At 43.0% G+C, this 27,565-nt stretch overlaps 1 protein-coding gene across 4 annotated transcripts; it reads right to left on the bottom strand.

Moving 5' to 3' along the window:
• Window positions 1–352: 352 nt before the first annotated feature.
• Window positions 353–27,565, bottom strand: LOC137284650 (metallophosphoesterase 1 homolog). 4 transcript variants are annotated; one of them, XM_067816546.1, is made up of 9 exons: window positions 27,475–27,565; window positions 25,586–25,749; window positions 24,395–24,505; window positions 24,017–24,179; window positions 9,464–9,601; window positions 7,455–7,595; window positions 6,133–6,183; window positions 2,648–2,849; window positions 353–1,479 (listed from the first exon to the last, which is right to left on the bottom strand). In XM_067816546.1, exons 2-9 carry the CDS (start codon window positions 25,738–25,740, stop codon window positions 1,319–1,321), a joined length of 1,122 nt encoding a protein of 373 aa, XP_067672647.1. In that variant the 5' UTR covers window positions 25,741–25,749; window positions 27,475–27,565; the 3' UTR covers window positions 353–1,318. The 4 variants fall into 4 exon arrangements, with proteins under 4 accessions (XP_067672647.1, XP_067672644.1, XP_067672646.1 ...); XM_067816543.1 differs by having other exon boundaries at window positions 25,586–25,753; window positions 27,475–27,560; XM_067816545.1 differs by having other exon boundaries at window positions 25,586–25,753; window positions 27,452–27,542.

Below are 27,565 nucleotides of genomic sequence, written 5' to 3'. Positions count from 1 at the left end.
GCTGAGGCAGCTTGAGCAGAATACTGCCAAAATTATCCTAAAACAGCTGAATGCTGGGGGTCATCTTCCATCCAAGAAGAAGAATATAGACAGATCACTCAGGAACTGTATCCAATTACGTGGGCCTGTAGATGTGTGTTATGTGTATTGTAAATGTTGCTGCCTTTGCTGTGTAAATTTCTCAACGATGTCCTTTGCTGTTCATGAATGTTATATGTCCATTGCTTTACATGAATCACAGGCAAACTGTAGCGCAAATTGGTTGCGCAGCATAGAGAAACTGACCAGTCTTCATATATGCTTCACTCACATATATGAAGACTGGTCATATTCTCTACGCTGCCCAACCCCACTTGCGCTACAGTTTGCCTGTGCATGAATTAAATGTCTTTTAATTGTCACATCTATTTTTCTTACATTTTGCTTAGTAAAACAAGCACCACCCATTACTCACCCCTACATATAAACCAAACATTCAATTTTGATACGACCCCCATGCTTGTAACAACAGTGACTTAGTTCAGACAAAAGTAACATGGCGGCATTCCGGGAACAAACCATAGATGTATTACTAGAACACTGAAAACTTAAAACTACATCTCTGCACTTAGGCAGGACCACATAATTACCTCTCTGTGTGAAACTGTATTACTAATGTAATTTCACAATTTAGGACATTATGTCAATAAACGTTGAAATTTCATGATTTGGTTTTCTTTTCAGCTGACATTTGTCTTATCATTTTGTTATGAATATGTTACTTTGGTTACATGACAGAGTGCAAGTAGTTCCTGCAGCATGTGATGTCATTGCACAATGTGTAAAAGCATTGTAGTATTAGTGAACAGCGATATCTTTAAAGGGTGAGTAAGAATATATCCAAATATGCAGACATGTTAAAAATAAAACAGATGAAAATATACTAAACACATTTACCTAGCCAGTGGAATAATGTGGAAACCACAGGCAATTCTGGGAAATGAGAGTGGACAATAGGTCATATTTGTGATTCAGTATCTAAAAATATGGCAATATCGACAATTATAAGCAGCAATATAACATGTGTTATATTTGAGATAACACTTCCTCAGTAAACTACAAATTCTACTACTTTGGGTGTTTGAAGTCCCACCCAGCATTCAAACTCACACTTGTGGGAGAGGCACCAAATCACAAGCACACAAAGTCAGTACTCCAAGCCAGTGGGGCTTAAAAATCATTTCGCCACTTCAAAAAGTGTGTATTTCAAGCCCAATATACAGCTTGAGGTACTGGTTGGATGGACATCTGAGAGGGTCACACGATACTTCCTGTGATGCTACCTGGGATATCGTGGCTGTTGCTGTTGCCATAGCGACTGCATGATGCAGCAGGAGACGAAGAGAATGGCGACCAGCACCAAGACACCCAGGTAAGCATAGAGCTGGATGTATCGGCTTGGAAGCCATAGTACTGTGTACTTCAAATGGCCCTCAGGATCTGAAAATAGACATATTTTCCAACTGAAATAATATATAATATTATACACAAATTCTGCTTGACAAGATCATTGTGCAAAAATAAGGACCAGAACATCTGATCCCAAGGATGTATCAGAGGAGCCAGACCAAAAGCATCAGGACCATGGGTCCCTGTAGTCACATGTGGATGTTGCCAACAGAATGAATTTATTTTGTTATTATGGAATTCAGCTCAAGAGAGGTTTAATGCTGCTTTTAGAAAAGTGTGTGGACTTCAGATTGATTCAAATTTTGCAAATATTTGTCAGTAAATGTGATGACCAGGATCTGTTGGGGTGAGATAAGTACCCAAATGTAAATGTATATTGTATGAAAGGCCATTTACATGAAGTGCATATGGTACAGTAAAAAGATTCACATTTCATTTTAATTCTGTTGTTGGTGACATATTTGACGTATAACATAACAAGCTCTCATAAGGCGAATGAACTGCTGTACTGAAGCTTGAATTATACATATATTTGGTATGTAGTGCTTTCATTTGTAATCGTTAAATGGGACAATGCTCATCATCCACATCCCCTAGAGTCAATACATTAGGAGTTTTACTGCCTGTTTCAAGAGTGTGGTTACATGCAAAAAACTGTTGTCTTTCAACATATCACATGTCCCCATATTTTGCATCCATAGAGAAGGATGGATTTAACTTTTTAATCAAATGATTTGACAGCAGGATACACACTAACCTAGAAGTCCCACCCCATAACCCATCTTTGGCTGAAACCAGATGTCAGAAGGGACATATTCACCTATACGTCCCACCCTGTACCCAATGTTGAGCCAAAGCCAGCTGACAGTAGGCAACCACTCATCTGTAAGTCCCATCCCATAACCCATGCTAGACTGAAACCAGATGACAGTAGGTACCCACTCACGTAGAAGTCCCACCCCGTAACCCATGTTGGACTGAAACCAGATGACAGTAGGCACCCACTCACGTAGAAGTCCCACCCCGTAACCCATGTTGGACTGAAACCAGATGACAGTAGGCACCCACTCACGTAGAAGTCCAACCCCATAACCCATGCTAGACTGAAACCAGATGACAGTAAGCACCCACTCACGTAGAAGTCCCACTCCATACCCCATGTTGGACTAAAATCAGCTGACAGTAGGAACCCACTCACCTAGAAGTCCAACCCCATACCCCATGTTGGGTTCCCCCATCCTGTAGCTGCAGGTAGGGACCATGATTTCGTTGACTGCCAGCGGTTTGTTGAGATCAATGTCCAGGTAGGAGTCAATCTCCGTCAGATCTTCTTGGGTCACGGGCCAGTGGCCCGTGTCAACATTGTTTGATAAACAGTCTTCACACTCAAACCTTCGGGCCTAGTCAAACACGTGTACAAATCAGAATGTATTTTTACGTAATTTTCTCAATAAAACTGATATTTTGTACTTATCCTGACGCAAGCTTATTTGCTTATCTCCTCCCTCTATTCGAGGATAGTGGAACACTTGGAAATCCCTTGAAGTACCCTTCATTTGAAGCTGACAAAATCACGCTCTCCCACAGGAAGCCTCCCTGTTTCCTGCCACATCGGTCACATGACCAGTCCTGTCTGTCACTCTCTCCGTAATTCCATAAGCCTGACACGAGAATTGCAGAGAATCCAACATGTCTGAGTGGGGTGGTAGGGAGGGCCTGATGTCTTCAGCCAGGATAAGTGTAAAATATTAATTTTATTCAGAAAATTACACATTTTTATCCTGACTTATGCTTATTTGCGTACAGAATCCAACAGAATCAGTGGTAGGTCAGATCACGATGGATTCTGATGGCTGCCATATAAGTTCTTCCAGTACTTCCCCACCTGTAGGAACTGTAATGGCAGTAAGTCAGTCCTGATCTTCCAATATTCATAAGTGAAACATCTAGTCAAACTTCTTTTCTTGTGAAGCAATCACTAACTGGAACGTTATGACATATAGATCAGCTAGCATCCTGCTAGTGTCTAATGTAACTGTATGTCAAGATTCCTATCAAGAAATTTTGCTACCCTTACAAGTACAGTCATCATCACTCTTGTTAAAAAGAGGTGAGTGACACTCAGCGCCTTTATGGAACTGTTAGTTGTTGTGGTACAACAAGTGGCCCAAACTGGTGAATGCCAGTGACATCCTCAGTGGTGATGTATCGTAGGTAGTGGTTGGCAAACACTGTTGATGGCACAAAAAGCAGCCCTCCATTATCGGTGTAAGTGAGCTATTTAAATGTTCAACGGATGTATCATGTAGCCCAAGGACTGTCAATAATGCCAGGATGTGGAACTGTCATACCAGTTGTCCAGGCAGTTGATTTTTGGCGACAAAATCCTCTCACAATCCTTGGTGCACAATCTCCTGATGATCAGTGTTGAATCGTGTACAACTGAAGTCCAGTGCACATATTTCTGACCTGAGTGCTGTCGTTGCTATGGCAAGTGTAGGAACAGTTTTGTCTGTGTCATATCTAGTGGATACTGGTGCCTTAAATCTGCGTTGTTGGTCTTTGAGTTTGAACGAGCATAGTAAGGTGAGTAAAAATGGCACTTTCGTCAGCTTGACCCCAGATCTCCTGGTGATGACAGAACTGAGTGCAGCTAAGACGGTCAATAGTGTAGAACCTGTAAGTCCTCTAGTATGCTGTAGGTGACATAAGTAGTCAGCTACTTGAGGTTGAATGGCTCTCATTGCAGTGAAGCCCTTCTGCTTCGTGTATGTCTCAGATCGCTTCCATGTATCAGCACATAGGTGACTGCTCTTGCGGAATATCCTCGATATATCTAGCAGGCTTTGATACGATCCATACATGTATTTGAACGATGAACGAGTGCTTGATTGGTGTGTGGATGGACGAGTAGGTTCTTTGCTTCTGGGAGTTTCAGTGATGGTTGTCCTAGTTCCTCGATGAGTACTGGAAACCATTCTCTCCATGGCCAGTAGGCATGATGAAAGTCAGATTCTGCATCGTCGTTTATTTTTTATTACCAATGACCTTCAGCAGCACAACTGGAAGCAAGAACACAAAAGCATTCATTCCTTCCCATGACATGCCGAGAGCGACTGTTGCCCACGCAAACAGATCTGGTACTGGAGATACGAATATTGGTTTCTGTTGAACCCTGTGGCAAATAGGTGTATTTGTGGTGATCCGAATGTCTGACTGATGAGTCAAAATGCCTACTCATGTATCCACTCTGTTGGAGATGGTTGTAAAGGACGTGATATAACATCTGTCATGATGTTGCATGCACCTTGAATGTGGCATGCCTTTGTGTAGAGATTCAAGTCACTGATGATGTCGAGAAGTTGAAAGGCTAGTTGTAGCAACCTGTGAGATGTTGACCCTTGCTTACTTATGTAGAACCGTACTGTGGGAATATCGGTGTGGACCATCAGTAGTCTGTTCCTCAATGCGGTCAACCATTGTTGTAGTGCATTGATCACAACTTTCATCTCCAGGTCGTTGACATGCAGTGTGGATTCGTTCGAAATTCCTGCTGCAATACAGCGATACATCTATGTAGGGATGACTGTTGCAAGTCAGCTCAGTCAGATAAGTCTCTGCAACCTTGTAATGGGCGTAGTTGTAGGCTTGCCTTCACGTAATACGTGTAGTCCACAGTGAACACTTGCAGAACAAATAACAGTGCAAGTAGGACATAAACAATATCGAAAAGCCGCAGACAGCCATAACCTAAACCAGGAGCATGATTTCATCAGTGAAAACGTAATCTCACATGATGAAATACATGTTCAACAACACAAAAAGTACATAAATTTATCCACAATTTCATATCGTAATGATAATTAATACAGACCAAAGCTGTATACCGCTAAATTTTGTAGAACCTTGACGTGATGGCATTGTTCATGACCTCACAGCAGCATGACAAAGTGATATTTTACCCTTGGGCATTGTATGAAAAATATGAACCTCAATATGTTCGCCCCCATATGTAATAAAACGGGATATTAAACGCTGTATAGGGACTCAAGTTGACTCCAACCATCTCGTTTTGTGATGGAGGAGAGAGTGACAGGTCTGGTCATGTGACCGACGTGGCGGGAAACAGGGAGGCTCCCTGTGGGTAAGTAAGTGTATTTGCAGGGAACTTCAAGGGATTTCAATTGTTCCACTATCTTTGCATAAAGATAGTAAAGATAAATCAGGTGACATCTATAAACGAAAGCACTTTAACTTTAAGTGAGTGAGTTCATTTTAGTTTCATGCCACACTCAGCAATATTCCAGCTATATGGTGCTGGTCTGTAGCTACTCATGTCTGTACAGACAATCCAGTGATCAACGGCATAAGCATCAGTCTACCAATGACATGTTAACTAAGTCAGCGAGCCTGACAACCGACCCCATTAGCTGCCTCTTAAAACAAGCATAGCTGCTTTTTGTGGCAAGCACGGGTTGCTGAAGACCTATTCTACCCCAGATCTTTGCGGATCAGATTTACTTTAAGAGTCAAAATCATTTTTGCCAAAGGGGATCAGATTGTTGTCAATAGCATCATCCCTAGATTGTCTGTGTCATTTTTAAATGGTGCCCTCACATAACAGGAATGTCCCTGAGTGTGGCATAGAATAACAAACAAACAAACAATACTGTCTAGACTAACCTCATGCCAGTGTCCGGACATCAACAAATGTGGCTGTACTTCCATGAGGATCTGAAGCAAAGGACAGGGTTGATCAATCAAGATGGACAAACACTGGCACATTGATACATACTGTCCTTACATCCATAGGAAACTTGAATAGTTTCTACTGTTCAAAGAAGACAGTGCCAGCACAGCCTCTGGAAGGGAGTAGATCTGCTTACACCCTGTTACACTGTTTAAAACCATGCACATTTAACATATGTTAACTTTGGGACTACACTTTCATAGTAAAGTGTATTCAAGTATATTTGTATCTATCTCCTATCTTCTGTAACTAACGGGCACCACAGTTCGTTGTTCAGAGATACATCTGTCAGGGTGGCCTCAAATCTGTGAGCAAAGGTTCAAATTCAATAAAAGACATGATTTCATTGCTATGCTCATCAGCACCAAACTGGCCTTGTGGGTTTGCCCAAAGTGACAAAGACCTAAGACGTGCATCACGTAAGGTTCTTCTCTCACATCAACCTTTCCTGCCATGATAAACTGGAATATCGTTCAAAGCATTTGATAAAATCAGAACTAATGGTTGTGTTTGATACATAAACAATGCTTACCATTATAAACTGCTTACCATTATGGCATGATCCTTTACATGTCATAGCACTGAACTGCTTGTATCTCCAAAATCAGCACATACACTTGTTGTGATTCATATCTCACATTTCAGGGTGACGCAGCAAAGAGTGATAAAAATTCAGATTCATTTTGTCAACTCAACTCCAGCTCAACTCTTGTCAACTCAGTTTAAATATGGTGAAGGCAGATGTGAAGATGACATAACACACCAAAGATCCATCCTCAATAATCTACAAGGAATACACTCCGATAAATCTACACTAGTACTCTATATGCATCAACAGCTTGGCACGATCACTGTCTTACTGTTTTTCTTATCCAATCTGATGTCTTTGCTGAGAAGTTGAGCATACTATTCACAAAGTTTCTATAATAACTCACTTAAGTTTAATTTATCTAACCAACTAAACTTGGCAACACAATTGTAGCAGAGGTACCCTGAAATGGTAGAAGTTTTTGCATGTACATTCTTAAGGTTTCAGACCTGTCAATGTCTGTAAGATTTTTGCCTAAATCTGAGCTGCACAGTGAGGAAACCTCAGTTTTAATGGCTTGGCTACCGTGAGAATATGAACCCAACAAAGGGAGATAATACAATTACTGGGCCAAGCCGTAGGTGTAGCCAAGTTTGGATGCTCTTAAGCCTTACTAAATGTAATGTTTGTGTGAAAATTAAGACGCTTCATTCACAATACACTCACCGGATGTATGAATGACTTCAGTTTGGGCAGCATCGTCTCGTGATTGACGATGAGGCGTAGAGGAGCTGTGAAGTGTTTCTTTAGCTTCTCCAAAAGTTTGCGTTGTTCCAGTGGCATGTTGCGGTTGAATCTCAGGTCCAGCTGGACAGATTATGTACAAGTTCATTCACTGAAATGTTTTTCATCACAAGAGCATACAAGATTTAACTTCTCATATGTCCACATAATTACCATTGATGTTACACCACCAGTTTTGTGTACAATTAGTCCTAGGGGTTACTATTGAGGGGGAAAGAGCTATTGCAATATTGATAGTTTATTGCAACATACTATTGTCATATTGATAGTTTGCTGCAACATACTATTGTCATATTGATAGTTTACTGCAACATACTATTGTGATATTGATAGTTTATTGCAACATACTATTTCGTTATTGATAGTTTATTGCAACATACTGTTGTCATATTGATAGTTTACTGCAACATACTATTGTCATATTGATAGTTTTTTGCAACATACTATTGTCATATTGATAGTTTATTGCAACATACTATTGTCATATTGATAATTTATTGCAACATTCTATTGTGACATTGATAGTTTACTGCAACATACTATTGTCATATTGATAGTTTACTGCCACATACTATTGTCATATTGATAGTATACTGTGACCAACTACTGAAATACTATTGCAATAGGTTTTCTTTCCATAAATTGTCTCATTTGAAGTCATGTCCCAAATGAATGTACAGTTAATATAAAAAACAAGATGAAGTTGTTTCAGTCACTTTTGATAACTAACAAGAAACTTGATACCCATTTCAAGGCAATAGTCAAGATTGATTAAGAGGTAGCAGGGGCAGATAACTCAAAGTGAATGAATACTGTACTTCCTGTATCTTGCAACACACATCTATTAGCAGAAGTCAATTACTTAGAAACTCAACAATTGCAATCCATCAATAGTGTGAAGCACAGATACATCCCTACTTACTTCCTCCATCATCAAAGAATGCATATTACCAGTTTCAATTGAATGCAAACCCATGAAGTCCTGACAGCTAATCAATCCTTAATTAGGAGTTTAATCTAGTTTTTCAGGTTTGAAAATACTGCACAGAAGTTAACATATGAAGGTCAAACTCAGAATCAGTTTTCAGCAAACCATACCAGTCAAAAAAGTAGATAAGCATGATCAGATGGTCAGGCTCAAGGTCTTGCTAGGACCAGACCTTTGTCCATTTGTCCATATGAGTCAAAATCTCCCTAGTGAATTGAACTCTGACTCAAAAACAAATAATCATAAATGACTCAAACTGATGCCAAAGTAAACAGGAAAAACACACCAACTTGGCTGAATTTTGCTGTAATTTTTTTAAAGAAAATATAGAAGTTGTTTAATAATCCATAATTATTTTCATTTAATATCATCAGGATTTGTGACAAGGGTGTAGCAACAGCTCAGGTAATAGCCAGGTATTTTCTTTGAATGGAGTTAGTTTGAGTTGTTTACGATTATTTATTTTTGAGTTAGAGTGCAATTCATTGAGGAGATTTTGACTCAAATGGACTGTATCTAAAACTGAATAGATCTCTGCACAAGATGTCAATCACTGGATTTGGTGATCCATACTTGATGTTATTTACAAACGACTCTCTTATGAATAAATAGCGGTAATATTGTTGAGAGGAGGATATAAAACAATGAATTAACAGAGGAATATGTAATTTGGGGGATAAAAATATCATTCATAGTCATCCAGACTCAAATACTTCAGGAAATAGTATGAGTTAGAATAAGGTAAACTGAGCAATTTCATCTGGAACTAAGATCAGCCTTAAAGTTTTACCAAGTTAGGCAAACAAGAATTAAGGTTAGCATGTGATGATTATGATTATTTATGCAGTGACTAATTATGCCTTGGAGAGGTTAACTTGTCAGACCTTCTACAAGTCCTTAAACATCGGAAAACTGTGTGGTAATCTGCATCAAACTGACCTACCTTGATAAAGTCAATGAATCCAACTCGCTCAATCCCAGTAAGGTTTTCAAAATGGTTTTCAAATCGGGTGATCTTGAACGGACTCCTGAAATCTCTGCCTTCTCCCCCAATATCATTGTCTCCAGGAACAAATATCTTCTGGAAAAAGAAAACAGGAGTAGTATATACAATGGGGGTTCTGGACCACTTTCAAGAAAAGTCTCTACAAAGCCTTATTTAGTAAATAAGGCTTTGGTTGAGACCTTAGCTCTTGCTACTATTACCCCTACTACAAAAAAGTTGGCGTGCCTATGTCACGTTTACCGTGTGTTGGTAGGAGGTAACACTGTGCCGTACGGTACGATCAATAATTCTTCTCTTACAAACCCCCTACCCGGCCCATCCCTCAAGTAGTACAAGTTAGGTTCGTCGGCTTTTATATCCACTTTATCTATGTTGTAAGTTTTGACTGACCATATAGGATCGGTGGCCCGCTTACGGCTATCACCCTCGTGTTCCCCCGGCTGGTATAGATACCTCACTAGGGCCCTATCTGGTATCTGTTTCTCCTTCCCACGCAATGGAGCGGCCGACTCTGCAACTATTGATTTTAGTTTGATAGCGTCTGCCGGTTTCTTACCGGTGAGACGGGTGACTTCATGGTTGATTGCCGACACCACCTTGGGTAACCTTGTGACCCATTCAGTCGATCGTTTTCCAGGGGTGGCCATCTCCCTAGCATACTGATGGCCAAACAAGCGCTCAGCCAAAGTTCTATTAAATCTCTCAACTATGGCTTGGCTGCGATGGGCTCCGGCCGTGCCACGCCTGACCTTTGTATCGTGTTTGGCTAGCAGTTGTGACACGGCACCCATGAACTCCCGTCCGGGGTCAACTTGCAGCTCTGTTGGCCACGTCAGCGGACTGCGTTTGTATATGCGTTCGAATCCTCTGGCTACCTGGGCCGAATCTTTCGTGGTCAAGGGTTCGGCTTCCTTGTAACGACTGGCTACGTCCACTACGGTTAAGGCATACTTGTACCTCTTGTCGTGGGGTAGGAACAGTAGGTCTGCCTGGTGAACGCTATTAGGTATGTTAATACCGAACCTCCTTCTAGGCACGTAGCGTGGTGCCGGCAAATAGATCTGCCACAGGGCTTGGTTTTCAAGCCACTCTTTGGCTTCCTCCGGGGGTACTCGCGCTATTTTAGCTAGCTTATCTACTGCGCTAGCTCCTTTCCAGTACCCACGCGGGCTGTAGTAAATAGCCTCAAATTTTTTCATGTCCATACGCGTATGTGTTTATCCCATCAATAGCTATCCAACGTTTCGTGTCCATAGGCGACAGGGACGTCTTGTTTATAGTCAGTCCGTATATCTTATGTCCATCACTTCTAAGTGTGTTCATTTTATGCCTAAAGGTACGGGTCTTGAACAGGGCTTCCTTGAATCTGGCGTGTTTGATGTGTTGTTTCACCACATACTTCTTAACCCCCTTAGCCTTCCGGATCTCACTATTGTCGGCTTTCAGTATGGAGTACATCTTAGGTCTCAAACCTATGTACTCGGCTATGGGCGTGCCAGCACACTCGTCCTTCATCTTACCTAGGACCTTTTTATTTACCGTACTGTGTATGGCATGGGTCTTAGGGTAGTCGCTGGTGTCGTATAAATCGAGGTGTTTTTTCATGTCCTCGTACACGTCCTCGGTTCGAATCTCCATCAGCAGGGAATCCGTGTCAGTGTACAGCACTTCACACCTGTCACCGTACTGTTTCTTGAGCTCGTTGTAGTAAAAGTCGTACATCAGGTGTTTGGATAAATCGAGGATGCTCATCCCCACGTAAACAGGCCGGTTGAATTTTATGTGGCTTTCTTCATGTGTAGGGCAACCAGGTTGTCTGTGAATATCTTACTACGCTTGAATGCCGGACTGGCTATCAATCTCCTGAGCTTGTCTTCCTCACTCGACCGAACCAGCTTCACGGTCACGCGTTTCCTCAGGTTCTCCATAGTCTTACCAAACACCGAGTTGTTCATGAGCTTGTAGAGATTTTTCTCAAAATCACTGGTGGCTTTTTTTCGTAGGTCTGTGTTCATTCTGATGTAGGGCTCCATCCATGGGCTCTGGTCGAACATGAGCACCCTGTGTATTTTGGTCAGCCTCATACCCAACGACAGGTACAGCTGTAGGTTGCGATAGTGAACGATGTACTTGGTCTTATTCATTAAGTTAGGCACGAGTTTTTCAACGTCTGTCACACGACCACCTAACAAGTTATGTTGGTACTCAGACATCCAGTCTGGGTTAACCCTCATACGTTCGGGGGCCAGGGGGTAGCTGTTGTGTGATGTGTGTAATTCCTTGGTATACTCTAAGTCAACCTCGAGGATATACCCTTTGTTCGAATCTGGTGCAACCCCCATAACATCAACGTGGGGTACCCATTCGAATCCCCCTGTAGGTAGATACTGGCTCATGGCCCAGCCGTACAGGTTGTTTGCGTCGAGGTAGAGAATGTGATTGGTTGGCTTGTTAGGATCGTAACCTTTCACGTATTGATTATTTGCTTTCTCGTATCGTTTGGATGCCATGGAAATCCCACCTCGCAAGCCTTTCTCAATGAATAGGTGCATGTCGTAATCTGTGAGCAATTCCAAATTAACTCCGGTCTTTTTAAGCAAGGCGTCCCACGACAGACCTGGGCTGGTGTAATACCATGCGGGGTCGAGTTTATACTGCTTGAAACACGTCCGCCTAAACGTTTCAAACACGTCGGCTAACAGCAGTACATCTGTCCTCAAGTACAGGTCGTGATAATCACCCAGGTTCTTACAACCCAGTTTATTCCATACATTAGTCGCGTGCGAGTAATCATCTCGTGAGACGGACGCCTCATTCAGCTTGCTATAAAAGCAGTCAATAGGGGGTAGTCTGGTCTCGGTGAACTTGACCCAACTATCCATGTACTCATAGGGGTACACACCCTTTCTCATAAGCAGGGGTCTAGTCTCGGCGTCTGTGTATCGATTGGTGATAGGGAAGGTATTGTTGGCCTTGACCAGACTGTCGAGTGACGACAGGAGGAACTGAAACGAGTCAATGAACCTAAGTCCGTTTAAGCTGAAGGAGATGTGTCTCTCCATGTTGTTTGGGATGCACGTTATATTACCATCGATTTTCGCGATGGCCTGCATGATCAAGTGTGAGTCGTACCCTCTCAAGTTGTGAAAGACAACGGGGATGTTTATTGTCTTAGGGTTGATTTTAAGCTTGAGGTTGCACGCGTTGTGAGCGGCGCCTCTATACTTACCAGTTATGTGGCAGTGATCTCTCACCGAATCACCGTTAAGTGGTGAGTCACACACGTGACAGTTAGTGCTACTAGCGTGAGCTAGCCTGTCGACTCGGGTCATACGCATGGGAGCGATTCTATACAATACATTCCTAATAATTTTTTCTTCCTCCTGGAAACACTTTAGAAACCTTTCAGCCGCGTCAGGGCCCCTATACACTATCGGAGCTTTCGTTTCCCCGTCACAACGGACGACAATGTATCCAAACGAACAGGCTTTATGCTCGTGTGTTTTGTGGGTAAAGCTACCGGCGGCACCACTGGGGGAATCCCCCACCACCAAGGCTTCGAAGTCGGCGTATATGATATAAGGCACAGACATTTGGTTCTTGTGGTTACCGAATTTTAGGATATTATCACCTTCCTTAGGCATGTCGACTCGTATGGCCGTCTGCCCCACACCTTGACAATCATCCCGGTGGGATTCTAATAAATCAGCTCGTGTGAAGCCATGTAGGCATCGTTCACAGAAGTGAGTCTTTTCTCTGTGTGCCGATTGGTCATACAACAGCCTGCTAAAGTGTTTTATCCATGTGTAGTGATACTTGTCACCTCGCTGGATCATGAATATATTGATAACTTGGCGATCCTTCACCGGGCTGACCCTGTGTACTATTGTTGTGTTACCTTCGTGCCCAAAGACATTTATAGCCAGATTATTCTGTTTTTCTACTTTAGTGATCTGGGATATGGGGGTGGGTTCATCTATACCATCCCAGTTGAGCCCATCGTCTTGGGGATAGCTAGAAAGCCTATCTGAATGAGTGTCAGCTGGAAATAAGGCTGACCTGATAGCTAACCTCAGGCAATCGTTTCCTCTATTCTTAACGTTTACTATGGCATGTTTGTTCCTATAGTAGGGAGGTAAGGCTAGGTATGACCCGCCTCTGAACGGCACGTAGTTAGCTATGTATAGATAGACATTATCGATTTTATCTACAGCCCACCCGGACCCCAAGTGTGTGTAGCGTTCTAGGTATTCTCGTATCTGCTGAAAACTGGTATCGATTGATGCGTCAATGGTCTCTGTATGTGTGACGACCTCTTGTTTACCTCGGAAGTAAGGCTGAACATACTCAGTGGTACTCCCAACCTGCTTATCGAGCGACATTTTCACTGTGATCTGAAACTTGATACTTCCTAAGTTATTTAGTTCCTGGTTGACCTTATCAGCTATCAGGGGCTTGATATCTGTAATGTCTATGTTTCTATCAACGTGCATGCGCCAACCTCTCAAATAGTTGCCTACAGCGCGCTCAGTGCGCACGAACTGTAGGTCAATAGCTTTATTCTGTCGTAATAATTCTACAAGCTGTGGTTTTCTCATACGGGAATACCCGCCTAAACCCAAATCGTGTGCCTCGGCTTTCAGTTGTTTTACAGTGGGACGTGCTACGGGGGCATGTGATAACAATGCGGTTAACCCGGCTCTCCCCAGGTTTGAATAACCCGTGTATCCAAGCTGTTTTGCTTGAGCTTTTAATTGTGTTACCGTAGGAGGGGCTTCTAAACCTAGTAATCTCAACAATGCTGACTTCCGCATTCGAGAATACCCGATCACACCTCTCTGTTTTGCGACCCGCTTCAGCTCGCGCACAGTAGTCATAGTGTTTACACCTAAGAGAACCAATGTCTAATTGGTTCACAGTAAAGGGAGGTAACCCTTAAGTGGCTGTTTCACGCACTGTTGGATATAGTGTTCCTTGTGCATGTATTCCTGTATATGAGTAAAACATTTATTTGGTGTCTATCTTGAGCAGTCGCCTACGTTCTTTTATGTAGCTTTTTTTATTCTCGTAGATGAGTTGATGTCTGACTACGTTCGCTCCGTGAGCTTTACATAGACAGTAGTGTCCTTTAACCCCGATACCACACACAGAACACGTGTAGTTAGGACTTCCCATATGGAAACAACAGAACCCCTGATTCCTGCATTTCCTACCACAGGCCTCGGTCTTCCCCATAAGTATGTATTCGCATCGGTATGGAGCGGGTCTCATGTTTACTTATATAGGTATTTTAATTTAATTGCTTCGCAACCAACGCAGTAGCTGCTATACCCAACACTATGAAGCCCAGTTCACGATTCATTTGTCCCTTGGATGGTGTGTAGTACTGAGCGAGTGTGGGTTTATTGAGCGGTTCCAATCGTTTACCAGTTAGTAGGTAGTATTCTTTCATTGCTTCATCGACATCGTTGAATGTTTGAACGGCATGGTTTTCACGCTGGAGTTGTTCGTTAATAAAATCGATCCTCTGGAGGCGTTTTTTAGCGTACTCGGCCTGTGCTTTTTGTAAGTTCTCAGTAGCGAGATCGTGCCGCTTCCTTTCTTCCTGTATTTCAGCCGCGTGGTCATCTCGTAGTTTCGAGAAGAGGAAATTACTCCCGGAAAATGCCAGGGCATTCACTAACGCCCCACCGACCATCATAGCTATCGTGGCCATCCCTATATTTATTTCATTATATTATCAGGTATGATCCCTTGTTTTACTAGGATGTCTTTTGTGGCCATCGCCATACCAAGGTTCATTATGAGCATACCCATATCCTGCAGGTTGAAATCTAGCTTGATAGTTGGTTGTTTAAGCACCATTTTAGTCAACCGAGCGTACCCTACGGCTAGACTGGCGACCACTGTGGCGTGGTATGCGTCGTTGACGAACGTTTTCCCCTCAGACATTATGTATATGATATAAAAATATTAAATTATAACATGATATGCGGGTCGACCTCTAATTGTGTTGGGGTGGGGGGTACCACCTCACGGTGAGGGTTTCCCTCACGTGTATATAACCACGAGATAGCCAAGGCAGCAGTTACGCTTACAGCCAACAACAGTCGGGTTGGGTTGGCCACTGTAATAATTTTATGTTGGTTACACCACCGTTTTTTACCGGCAGCTACTCTCTTAGGATTCTTCTGTCTGGTTACTGTTGGGGGTTCCTGTGAAGGGGTCACTTCCCTCACTGTGGGGGTTTCCTCCAGTGGAGTTTCCCTCACTGTGGGGGTTTCCTCCAGTGGAGTTTCCCTCACTGTTGGGGGTGTGGGGGGTACCACCACTGGGGTTTCCCTCACCGTCACCTCGGGAGCAGCATCCATCTATACTATTATTATTATTTTTTCTCTCAAATTGACAATGCTTTGCCGTGATAATCGCCGCCGTCACTGGAGCCAACAACATACCATATTTGTGGTACAGCCCGCAGCTGATAGAGCTCACGGCGTGTTCGATAAAAGGGTCTTTCTCTAGGTCTTCCCACAGGTAAAGTCGGCGCTCTGGTGGAATGGGAAGGAAGTATGATACAATACCGGTGTATATCTGGGTCATAGCCGATCCTATTGTCTTTGTCATTTCTGCTCCGAGCCGGGACTCGTATCTAGCGTACAGCTTATCGATTTCTTCGGCTGACATTTTGTGAATTTTATCCGGAGTGTAGTCTCCAAAGTAATGTTTGGCTTTGCCGCCAACAGCCAACGCCACCAGTTTCTCTCGCTTATCATCAGTGGGGCCTGCCGGCGGCGTGGGGATACCCCCAGGTACCAACTGTTCGAGCAATTCCTCACACTCCATCTTATAATATAACAAGTAAGATTTAGTTTTAACTATATAATACCCGATGCAGACAAAACACAGAGAAATGAAGGTTAAGTTGCACACGACAAACACTTCAAATATCATAGCTATATACTTAGCTTTGCTTAGCTTTACTTAGCTTTAGCTTAGCTTTGCTTAGCTTTGCTTAGCATACTATATATGCTACTGGTTGGTTGGTCTTGAGCACGAGCTTAGCGTGTTTAGTTTCAGCGAGCTGTTTCTTCACCCGTTCCCGTTCTAATTTGCTCATCACATCGTTCTCTCTCAAACACTCCTCGAACGAATCCCTGTCCTTGCAGTGAAATAAGGCCACCCATCGCGTCTGCTCCCTGAGGTCTTTCAACACCGAGTTGAACTTCTGCGTTAGCACCCAGACGCTGTGATTTGCATGCCGGCCGGAGAAGGCCAGGTACGATAGCATGTCTCTCTTTTTTGTTATCTCGCGATTAGCAGTCGTCCAGTATAAACAGCGTCGGTTCCCCTTTAAATTTCTCGTGAAGAGCTTTCAACCAGTCCTGCAGGCGTGTTCCAGGGTCGATTTTGTGTACGTCCGGGTCCGTCATCACCCAAGGTCGCGCGTACGTTTTATTCATGCTCAGAGTAGGGCACATGATAACGATGTTATCGAACACATCCTTGTAGTAACCCTCCAACATATCCAAGACGAAAACGGTCTTCCCACAGCCAGTCTGCCCGCACACTATGGCGCAGTGTGGGTCAGTGGGTAGTTGTGGGTACCCCCGGGGGGTGTGGGGGTCTCCCCCACTAGTAGATGGCTTGCACAAATCTCCCATTGTCTATATTAAGTTGCGCGTCCATAATAACGTACAGATATAATTTCAACTTACCAGCGGGTTGAGCCTTCTTAGTAATCTGGATGGTTATCCCTTCGCTACCGTTATCTATACGGCGCCCGCTACCGTGCAGTTTATCATCATCCGTGGATCGCATGTCCAACCATAGGGCGTACTTGGTGGTCAGGTATTCACCGATCTGCACGGAGCCTAGGTCCAGGTCCTTTGTTATATAATGTGGGGCTCCCCCCACTGTCCCTGGTAGCTTTTTTATCTCATCCCACTGCTGGTGTGGTCTCATACCATGACTGAACAGCTGGTTGGGCACGCCCTCGATGGTCACTTCCACCTTTTCAATCTCGGGGTTGAAAAACTTCTCGCTGTCCCTCCGGAATGGCTCGTAATCCTCCACGGGGACGACCAGGATACCCTTCATCGATCGCGCCGGCACGTTCAGGTTGATATTCCACACAGTGTCGCTCTTATCTCGCACGACTGATCTATGCCTCAGTACGCGATCGTACAGGATAGCCCTCTTCCCAGAGTACTGGCTTCGAACCTGCCTGGCCAGCTCCGGGCTAGTGACCATGTCGAACTCCAGAGAGATGTTGTCTATGGTATAACTAGCCTCATCACCGTTCGGCGTACGCACTACTTTGCTATAGTCGTTAAACGTGAGCTCGTATTCGAGCCTATCACCCAGCGCGGCCTGGTAAAACGGCGCGTGTCCCGTGAGCAACTCGAAGTCGAGCGGCACGCAGAATCGATTCCCGTATGCTCGAGCGATGGCCTTTTCACCGTCCGATAGCTTGTCTAACTGGTCTGGCGTGAAGGCATACCCTATGCGCGACCGGGTTGATTTGCTGATGCCCTGGTACACATCATTGACTCGTTCTCCCTCGCTTTTCCAGAGATCCCCGTAGCAGTGAAACACGTCGCTGTCGTCGATGCTCAGCACCTCGTTACCACTGATCTTGACGGTCGTTTTCTTGATGATAGCTCGACCCACGTTCCGCACTAGCTCGCGTTTGTCGTTGTCGGAGGTCAACGTGATATTGAACGCCAGTCGAACAGTGCCTGGTACAATGAGGTCATTCTCACCAAGGTTTGGAAATCTAACCAGCAGAGTTTGATTCTGGTCTATCTTGCTGGGATTGTTGGTGATGGTCACCGACTGGCGCACGGCTCTGGCTCCTAATGGCTCTCTCAATCTTCTGAAAGGATCTAATTTTCTACCGTACATTGTTATATATAAATAAAATATATTTTAATACTAATGGATGAAGACATAGATATGACGGAGATGCCGGGCGCTAGTGCCCAGGTATCTGATGAGCAGGAGACCTCATTTACTAGTTCACCATTGAACCAAGAACTTTTGGAAACAACGGTAAATGATTATTACGAAAGTTTAAGAATAGATAAAAACTACGTTGAACCACAGGGTCGATACCATGATAATTTTTTTATTGATAATAAGGGTGTTCTACGCCTTAAGTCTAACCCAGGGGTTGACCTCTTTAACAAGAGCAATAAAAAACCACTGGCCTTGTCAACTCTAGCCAGACGCCATGGTGTCGAATTTATCTGTGAACATCTAAACATGCATGATTACGGTGGTGCAATACCTAAGGCCGTTGTTGAAGATCTGCAAGCTACCAGATCCCACCTCACCACTAGAGATGAAATGACACCACAGCGTGCTACAGAAGCCTCGGACAGCATAGAAAAACTGTTGAGCGCCTACTGGGACAAACCGTTACCGGGGTTTGACTTTCCGGTAAGGGAACTGCACGGCTTAGACGAAGCCGTGAAACGCGTGCGTGGAGAACTCGTGAACAACATGGGGAAACTGAATGAAATCGACGAGCACATCGCTAGGGAAAAAACCAAACTCAACGAACTGAAAACGATGATATGAAGCGTCGTATCAATGAACGACTACGTGATTTAGAAGATGAGAGACGTACACGATTGGAATCCGCTTCCTCGAATCGTGAACAGCTTCGATCCCAGATCAGTCGCATTCGGGAAACAATCGATAGAATACTGAACGAGGATACAACTTTAGCCAACAGGATTCGGATATTGTTCCGGGAGCAAGGGATCACCATCGCCAGCATTCTGACTGCATTGGGTTTCATCATATGTGTCACTGACAGGGGGTACTGTGGGGCCTGCCGGTGGGGGAGTTCCCCCCACACCTGCCGGCGGTGTTAAAGACTGGATAAAAAAACTCGGGGAAGGCCTAGCTAAACTGGCTGGTAAAGCCGCCGAAGCCCTTCCCGGCATCCTGGGTAGCATCGTCTCGTGGTTGTTGGGCGCTCTGGCTAAAACTGCCATGTGGCTCAGTCAAAACATGTGGGCAGCCATCGTCGCCGTGGCGGGTCTGGTGTACGTAGCGGCTAAGAAATCTTTAACCAAATAAGTCCCAAAGTTACCCCACCAACCACCAGGGCCGTTTTATTATCAATATGATTGGTGGCCTGAATATTGGGGTGTGTGGGGGGTACCTCCACATGAACTTTAGACTCCGGGGGTGGCGCCACTATACCCGTTTCACGTGGTGGGATGTGTGGGATATAGGGGGCGTTAATATCGGGGTTGATACCCAACTTTTGATCCTTCGTGGCTATGACTATTTTGTTGTTATAACCCACCACTTTTTTTACTCTCAGTTGCATATCACTCGGAGCCATGTACAACCCCACGCCAAACACGTAATTGACTTTCGATCTGGCGTATTCTAACACGTTTTGGTAACGGGCGATGGCCCGCGGGAGATCAACTGGAGAATTGATAGCATCATCAACGTTGACAACGAACTGTTTCTGAGCGTCGTAAGCAGTTCCCTTACCGAGGATGTTGGAACGCGTCATCGACTGCGCACCCAACAGCGCCCACACGTACGTTCGAATCGAGTCGTTCAAGCGTATTGTACCAGCACGAGTGAATTCTTTCGATGTTTTTGAGATCATTTTAGTCCAGGCTGTGGCTGCATCAGGATTGGTTTGCTTTATGTAACTGACATGGACCTTTTCATTCGTTGTGGGACCTGTAAATGTATGTTTGCTTGGGTTGTATGAACCATCTTTAGAACCGGCATAATATGTTCCGGACCTGTAGAAGTACACGTAAACTATACCGAGACCATGGTTAACACCAGGAAGGCGAAAGTCTTTATTCGTTGGAATCTCAAACTCCCCACAAACACGTTCATAAGCGCGTTTATCATAGGGGTTATTCGTCATACTCCACGCTTTATCTTGGGGAAGAGGAGCACTTATTTCCTTCAATATTCGTCTCGTTTGATAATAAATATGAAACAAAATGACTGCCTTACTCAGTTCGTCTATACCGTAGTCTAGTGTCACACCCGACCCTGTCGTCGCACACCACACAGCAAAGTTGAGTTGGTTCTGCCAAAACTGCATTGGGTTTTGATTCCAGTTTACCACCGCCTGCGCGTTATTAACGGTCACGATATAGTTTTCAAAGATATTAATAAAGGTTGTTTTAAACCCCGTACCATCTGCATTCACCACGATTTTCAAGTGTGCTAAATCCATATTATAATATATAAATTATATATTATAATATGTACATAACACTTCCAGGAATAACGAGCGGTGAGGCCGTTCAGCTGACGCACGCGATCGATAACACGTCAGGTCAACTCGAAGTCGCACTCTGCGATATCACCTACCTACCGCAATGGACTAACATCAACGCCAGCAACAATAAGCTGTTCGTCAGTGGGGCTCGCAGTCAGATAACTGACGGCTACTACAGCGTGTGCTCTCTAAACGACGAGGTCTTCAAACCCCTGGGAGCCGAACTCAAGATTAACGACTCAAACGGCACAGTGGTGTTAATCAACAACGGAAGAACCTCCTTGAGGCTCGGCCGACCATTAGCGAGGATACTCGGTATGTCTCCTGACGAGATAAAACCAACAACAACCGTCACAGGCACGAAGTTACCCGACCTAGTACCGTACCGAGAGCTGTACATTCATCTCAGTCAGGTGAGCACAACGTACAACATTCAAGGAGGTCACCCTTCTACTATACTGAGAGCAGTGCCGGTGAAAACTGAGAAATACAACGACGGTAGAACCGAGTCGTTTTCACCACGGCAGTATAAGAGATTAACCCAGGGCAACATATCTGAGCTGATAATATCGGTGTTAGATATAAATCATAATCCTGTAAATATAGGATACCTCAGCTTAACGCTTCATGTAAAATGACCAGCGCACAAGGGCCTGGAGTGAAAAAATGCGTCAATATCGGGATCTCCGACCTCGGAGACACGCGCGGTTTCGACGCTCCCGGAGTAGATGGTAAATCGTATGCCTTGCAACTGAAAAACAACATTTACAAACGCGTTGAAGTCTCTGGTGGAACCCTAAGTGATATAGTAGATACCACAAGAGCAACAGTCAACACTAAGTACGCCCTTGTCAACACCGGTGATAACTGGATAATATACCCATCGTTCGGGGGTAAACTGTTCGACTTAGACGATGTTGAGGGCACTACCGTCGCCCGAAACAAACCATATATGCTCGTCTTCACCGAAGATGACAAGTGGGTGTTGTTACCCGATAACGACTGGTTTCTCAATATTAGGCTCGGCTCCCCCTACGTATTCACGGATAACAAAGACAACCACCTAAACAAAGTCGTGAACAATGGAACCCTGCTCGTGGCTTACGTCCCAACTCAGAGACGTAGCGTAGTTGTCAGCCCACTCAACACTATGGCAGCCCACATGCTATCGAGTAAACTAACCATACAAAACGTGACATTGCAGTTGGTGTCTGAATTCGAAGGCGTGGTCAAGATACTAGAGAGTCTACCGGCAAACTCAACACTGATCATCAAAGTCTACCTAGGGGAACCATCGGGGATTGATGTCGAGATCGTGAATGGGATCAAACTCGGGTGGGTGAAACGGCACCAGTATCAAGTTTGTAACGTTTACGTTCGGGTGGGTGTTGGAGCCGACACCAGTCTGGAGGGGGTCAACGTGATCGTGGAAAACAAGATATCACTAACCAAGATCTTCCTACCTGACAACATACACTTCATGGGTATGAAGTTCACCCCTGAATTATTATCAAGAAACCAGTTGGAAATTATATCGTAATAGTATAATAATGGCCAATCATCCCAACACTACGCTTAACGACCTAGGAGATACGGAGGGATTCGATCAGCCTGGTGAGGAAGATGAATTATATATCCTGCACTTCAAAGACAACGTGTACAGACTGGTGCCGTTATCAGATTTAAAAGAGCCCAAATGGCTGATCAACTTAACACTCGCCTCACCTTATATCACAATAGATACAGATACGGGGTTTGTCACTAAGATTAGGAACAACGGTATCTGGACCGGGGATTTCATTCCGGAGAGGATATTCATAGCAACTACTGAGACCGCAAAAAATAGGTTAAAGCCTGGAGAAAAAAATAAATTAGCATTTATCAATTATTCTTTTAACATAAGTTTTGATATATTCTCCCCTTTCACACTCATCATAGAAGTCTTCTTTTCCTATTCAGGCAATGAAAACACCTCAAGAGTACACCAAATTTTACCCGGGGTGTCAATACACTGGTTTGACGAACACCATGGCCAATATTGTCGTATTGTTATACAACGGGATACCCACGGGGGTCCTATAAACCGCTTAATAAACCTCAGTGGGGTTTTTATTACAACAGGAAATTCTATTAGACTCTCACCTATTACCCTGACTACTAGAATAGAACTTGTAGACTTAAAATTAATTTATAGAGTATTAACTGAAACCCAATTAAAATATCTTTCAAAATATATATTATAGGATGGGTCTGTACCCAGTCGTAGAGGAAGTAGCGAAGACGCTGGAAACCGTAGATGGGTTCCGCTTGAGGCAGTTATGTGATGTGAAACGCCAACTAGAACAAGACCGTGACACGCGGAAAGCACTATGTAAAAAGTATAATAGAGCTTTCAATATCGTGGACGGGGTTGACACTACCCTTATGGCAACCAGCATGGGACTAGGGGCGGCAGGCGTTGGGTTGTTAGCTACCATCGTGGCCGCACCTATAGTGCTAGGTATTGAAATAACAGCTGGGGTGGTAGGGTTGGCAGGGTTGGCGCTTAAGTTAGTATCACGCAGACTGCATCGTAAGGCATTGAAACACGACGAGATCAGGGTTCTGGCCGAAGCAAAGCTCAACACAGTGAGTGAGCGTATTTCCACGGCACTCTCTGATAGTAAGATCTCAGAAGAGGAGTTTCGTTCAATCCTCTCTGAACTCACAAAATATAATGGAATGAAACAAGATATTCGATCCAAGTCTCGTAAGTCTGCTATCAGCGAGGACGAGAAAAAAAAGTACATAGAACAGGGGATACAAAAAGCCCAACAAGCCTTTATTATGAACACCAAAGAGATCATAGGCGGTTCACGTTAAACTGTTTCATCGATATAAACGTGTATTGATCGTACCGTACGGCACAGTGTTACCTCCTACCAACACACGGTAAACGTGACATAGGCACGCCAACTTTTTTGTAGTAGGGGTAATAGTAGCAAGAGCTAAGGTCCCAACCAAAGCCTTATTTACTAAATAAGGATTTGTAGAGACTTTTCTTGAAAGTGGTCCAGAACCCCCATTGTATATACTACTAACAGGAAACAATAAACTTTACTTTGCAACAGTAAATAATACTCGAAACATCTCCTCTTTGGAAAGAAATGTCTTAAACACTTTAAAAATCTGAAATCTGTGTTCCAGTTTTACCTCTATGAGTGTAGACGACCCACCTTGACATGTTTAGCTGAATAGAAGATACTCTCCAGTCTGCCCATGTATATCTCGTACTCTGCAGGCGTCGCTCGACTACCCTCGTCCATCAGGTCTCCGAGGAACACCACGACATCAGGTTGGACATAGCTGAACGCCACAGAGAACGTCCGGCTTAGGAAACTGCAGGTACATTCCAGAACATCATGTTAGACATGTAAGATGGATCGCACTGCAAGGCAGTAAGTGGGCAGAATTTCTTTCACACTGCAACCTTCTTGTCAGGAATGGACCATCAATAAAACAAATGGTCATGTCCCTTTAAATAAAGACATCAACACATTCTCAACATTAGACATCATATGCAACAGCATGCACCGTCATGTGCGATATCTCACCTGTCCGAGTCCCATCTTGTGAGGGAGCCAATGGGAAACATCAACTCATCCTGGTACCCTATGATCTGAGGATCTGACACAAACAAGATCCTCATCTCTTCCTCTTGATCTCTGAAAATCAAATCTTGATTAAATCTCAACAAACCTCTTCATAAATTACACCAAGGCAATAAATGAAAATTCAAAAATGAGAATATTAAACTGAAAACTGTAATGATAATAAACAGAATCCAAAACAAGATGGAAAAGTATCCTTTACATATGAAGTGACTGAGAGGTTAATGTAATATCTCCTGCATATTTTCAAGTATAAGCAGCCAACACAAAAGGAACTGAATATTTAAATCAAAAACATTGATACATGTAAAAATAGACCATACTTTTCATAGGAATATATTTCTCTTTTCATAATGTACAAAACTTGGTTTCCTGGTATGACGAGTATGTTTAAACAGAATGACTGTGATTATGCCTATCAATAGCTGAGTAGGATAGTTCAATAAAACTTCAGCCCTGGTGTAGTCAAGTTGTAAGTTAGTATACTTGTGTAGTCAAGTTGTAAGTTAGTATACTGGTGTAGTCAAGTTGTAAGTTAGTATACTGGTGTAGTCAAGTTGTAAGTTAGTATACTGGTGTAGTCAAGTTGTAAGTTAGTATACTTGTGTAGTCAAGTTGTAAGTTAGTATACTTGTGTAGTCAAGTTGTAAGTTAGTATACTTGTGTAGTCAAGTTGTAAGTTAGTATACTTGTGTAGTCAAGTTGTAAGTTAGTATACTTGTGTAGTCAAGTTGTAAGTTAGTATACTGGTGTAGTCAAGTTGTAAGTTAGTATACTTGTGTAGTCAAGTTGTAAGTTAGTATACTTGTGTAGTCAAGTTGTAAGTTAGTATACTTGTGTAGTCAAGTTGTAAGTTAGTATACTTGTGTAGTCAAGTTGTAAGTTAGTATACTTGTGTAGTCAAGTTGTAAGTTAGTATACTTGTGTTGGTGTTGTAAGTTAGTATACTTGTGTGGGTGTTGTAAGTTAGTATACTTGTGTGGGTGTTGTAAGTTAGTATACTTGTGTGGGTGTTGTAAGTTAGCATACTTGTGTGGATGTAAGTTAGTATACTTGTGTGGGTGTTGAAAGTTTCTATACTTGAGTGGGTGTTGAAAGTTAGTATACTTGTATGGGTGTTGTAAGTTAGTATACTTATGTGAATGTGGCATGGCTGGCCATCTCCAGCTCTGTATCCTGTGCACAAGGAACTCGTTGATGATGACTGTTGTGAGGACGATGAGGAGGAGGAAGGATCGGAAGGTCAGATTCCTCAGTCGTGAACACAAGGAACGACGCATGGTGACCATGATCCCCGTCTTTCTGAAAGACATTCCCCATATCAGATGAACATTGCAAAGTAATACAGTAGATCTTCAATCCAGTGATGGTCAGGTTTAGAATTGGTCTTCAGCAATACGACTAAAAGGACCAGGTAATCAGGCTCACTGACATGGTTTGTCACATGTCACTGTATCCCAATTGTGTGGATCAATGCTCGTACTGTTGATCACCTGACTGTCTGGTCCACACTCAATTATTTACAAGCATCCACCAGCTTGAACACTACTGTGTGCAGCAGTAATCAACAAATTTATGGCTTATATCTCCTGAAAATGGCCATAGTCATAAAAACAAAATGATCATGATAATTCTGTAACATCAAACATTCTCATATTTTATACCATTATGATGATGTCATACTATTGTTGTTGCAGTTGGACCAGAGAATTCAGTGGTGATTCTCTACATACATCTTAACAACTGACTCAACTACTGATCATGACACAAACATGTTACTAAGTATGTATAGACCATAACATTTAAGTCAAAGAAACCATCCACACATTATAGTGCTCAGGATTTCTCCATTAAATAACATTCCTATATATTGACAAGGAAGTTCACGATAACTCTCCTTTTCCCATTCCCTGCTTTGATAAACAAGTCTAATTCTTGTTTGTTTAAAGAACAGAACTGACTTGGTCGTCATATCAGTGTTACACATTGTTCGGCAGCCCAAAATGCTAACTTCTTACATGCTGAGGTTTTCTACTCAATCACCAAGTGTAGAGATTCATTTACATAAAGAAACTGACTTAAATCAATTGATGCTTGTATCAATAGTTTCTATGTGCAGCAAAGTTGCTGAATGTCAATGATGGAAGTGAACAGATCATATAAATCATTCACAGAATGCTATTATGCATGAGTGTTAAGTGGCAGTGACTACATGGCAAATGAAGTGACACTTATTTATAGGGATCTCAGGACATGTGACAAGCAATAAACAAAAAGAATGGGGATTTGTCTGTTCTTGCTTTGGGTCAGGGTGGTGGTGGGGGCATTATAACATGGGTCATGAAGTAAACAATAGAGTTTGATTAACAGATGATGCCAGTTATAATTAGGCAATTACTGCAGGGCTCTTTACATGTCATAAACAGTGCACAGATGATCTGACACAATGAAACTTTTGAATGCCAGCTAGCCAACAAATGTCTTTTGGCAAGTGTCTATATGGAGCGTTACCATTTGGACTAGAAAGATGCTGTATTTGACAGATGGTACAAGATCAAGATCAAGCAAATTTTCCCTATACCCAAGCATTTGAAAAGTGACTGAAGACAGATTTATTCCTAGCTATAAACATGACAAAATGTTTCACAGTTTAATTTCTGGAGTGATTTTGTCATAGCCGGTTAGGTAGAAACTGAAACATTGGGATACTCGATAACTACTGATTCTCTGTTTATGGCTTATACATCGCTTTTGGGGGGGAAATCACACTCCTCAGTTGCTCTCATTTATTAGCTGGTTCAAGATATAAACAATAACATAGGTTAAAAATAACACATTTGAATATGTTTATGATATCTGAAGCAAACAGCATTTTGCTCCACTGTCACATTTAATGTTTGCTTATCATTGATGTGATGGTAAGAAAATATTTAGAATATTACGACAGCAACATAATGGCCCACACTTTCTGCTTTATTGTGCTAAGGACATAAAGCATACCAAGTGTGTGTGTTGATGTTTACCGTTGTTAAAAATGTAAGAACTGCGAGTTAACTGCAAGCATAACGCGAGGGCATCACCGGCGTCAAATACAGCATCTTTCTTGAAAACATC

Source organism: Haliotis asinina, chromosome 5 (genome assembly GCF_037392515.1).
Source record: "Haliotis asinina isolate JCU_RB_2024 chromosome 5, JCU_Hal_asi_v2, whole genome shotgun sequence".
NCBI classification, from domain to species: Eukaryota; Metazoa; Mollusca; class Gastropoda; order Lepetellida; family Haliotidae; genus Haliotis; species Haliotis asinina.
Note: the sequence above shows the minus strand (reverse complement) of the source record. Positions and strands in the feature narration are given on the sequence as shown.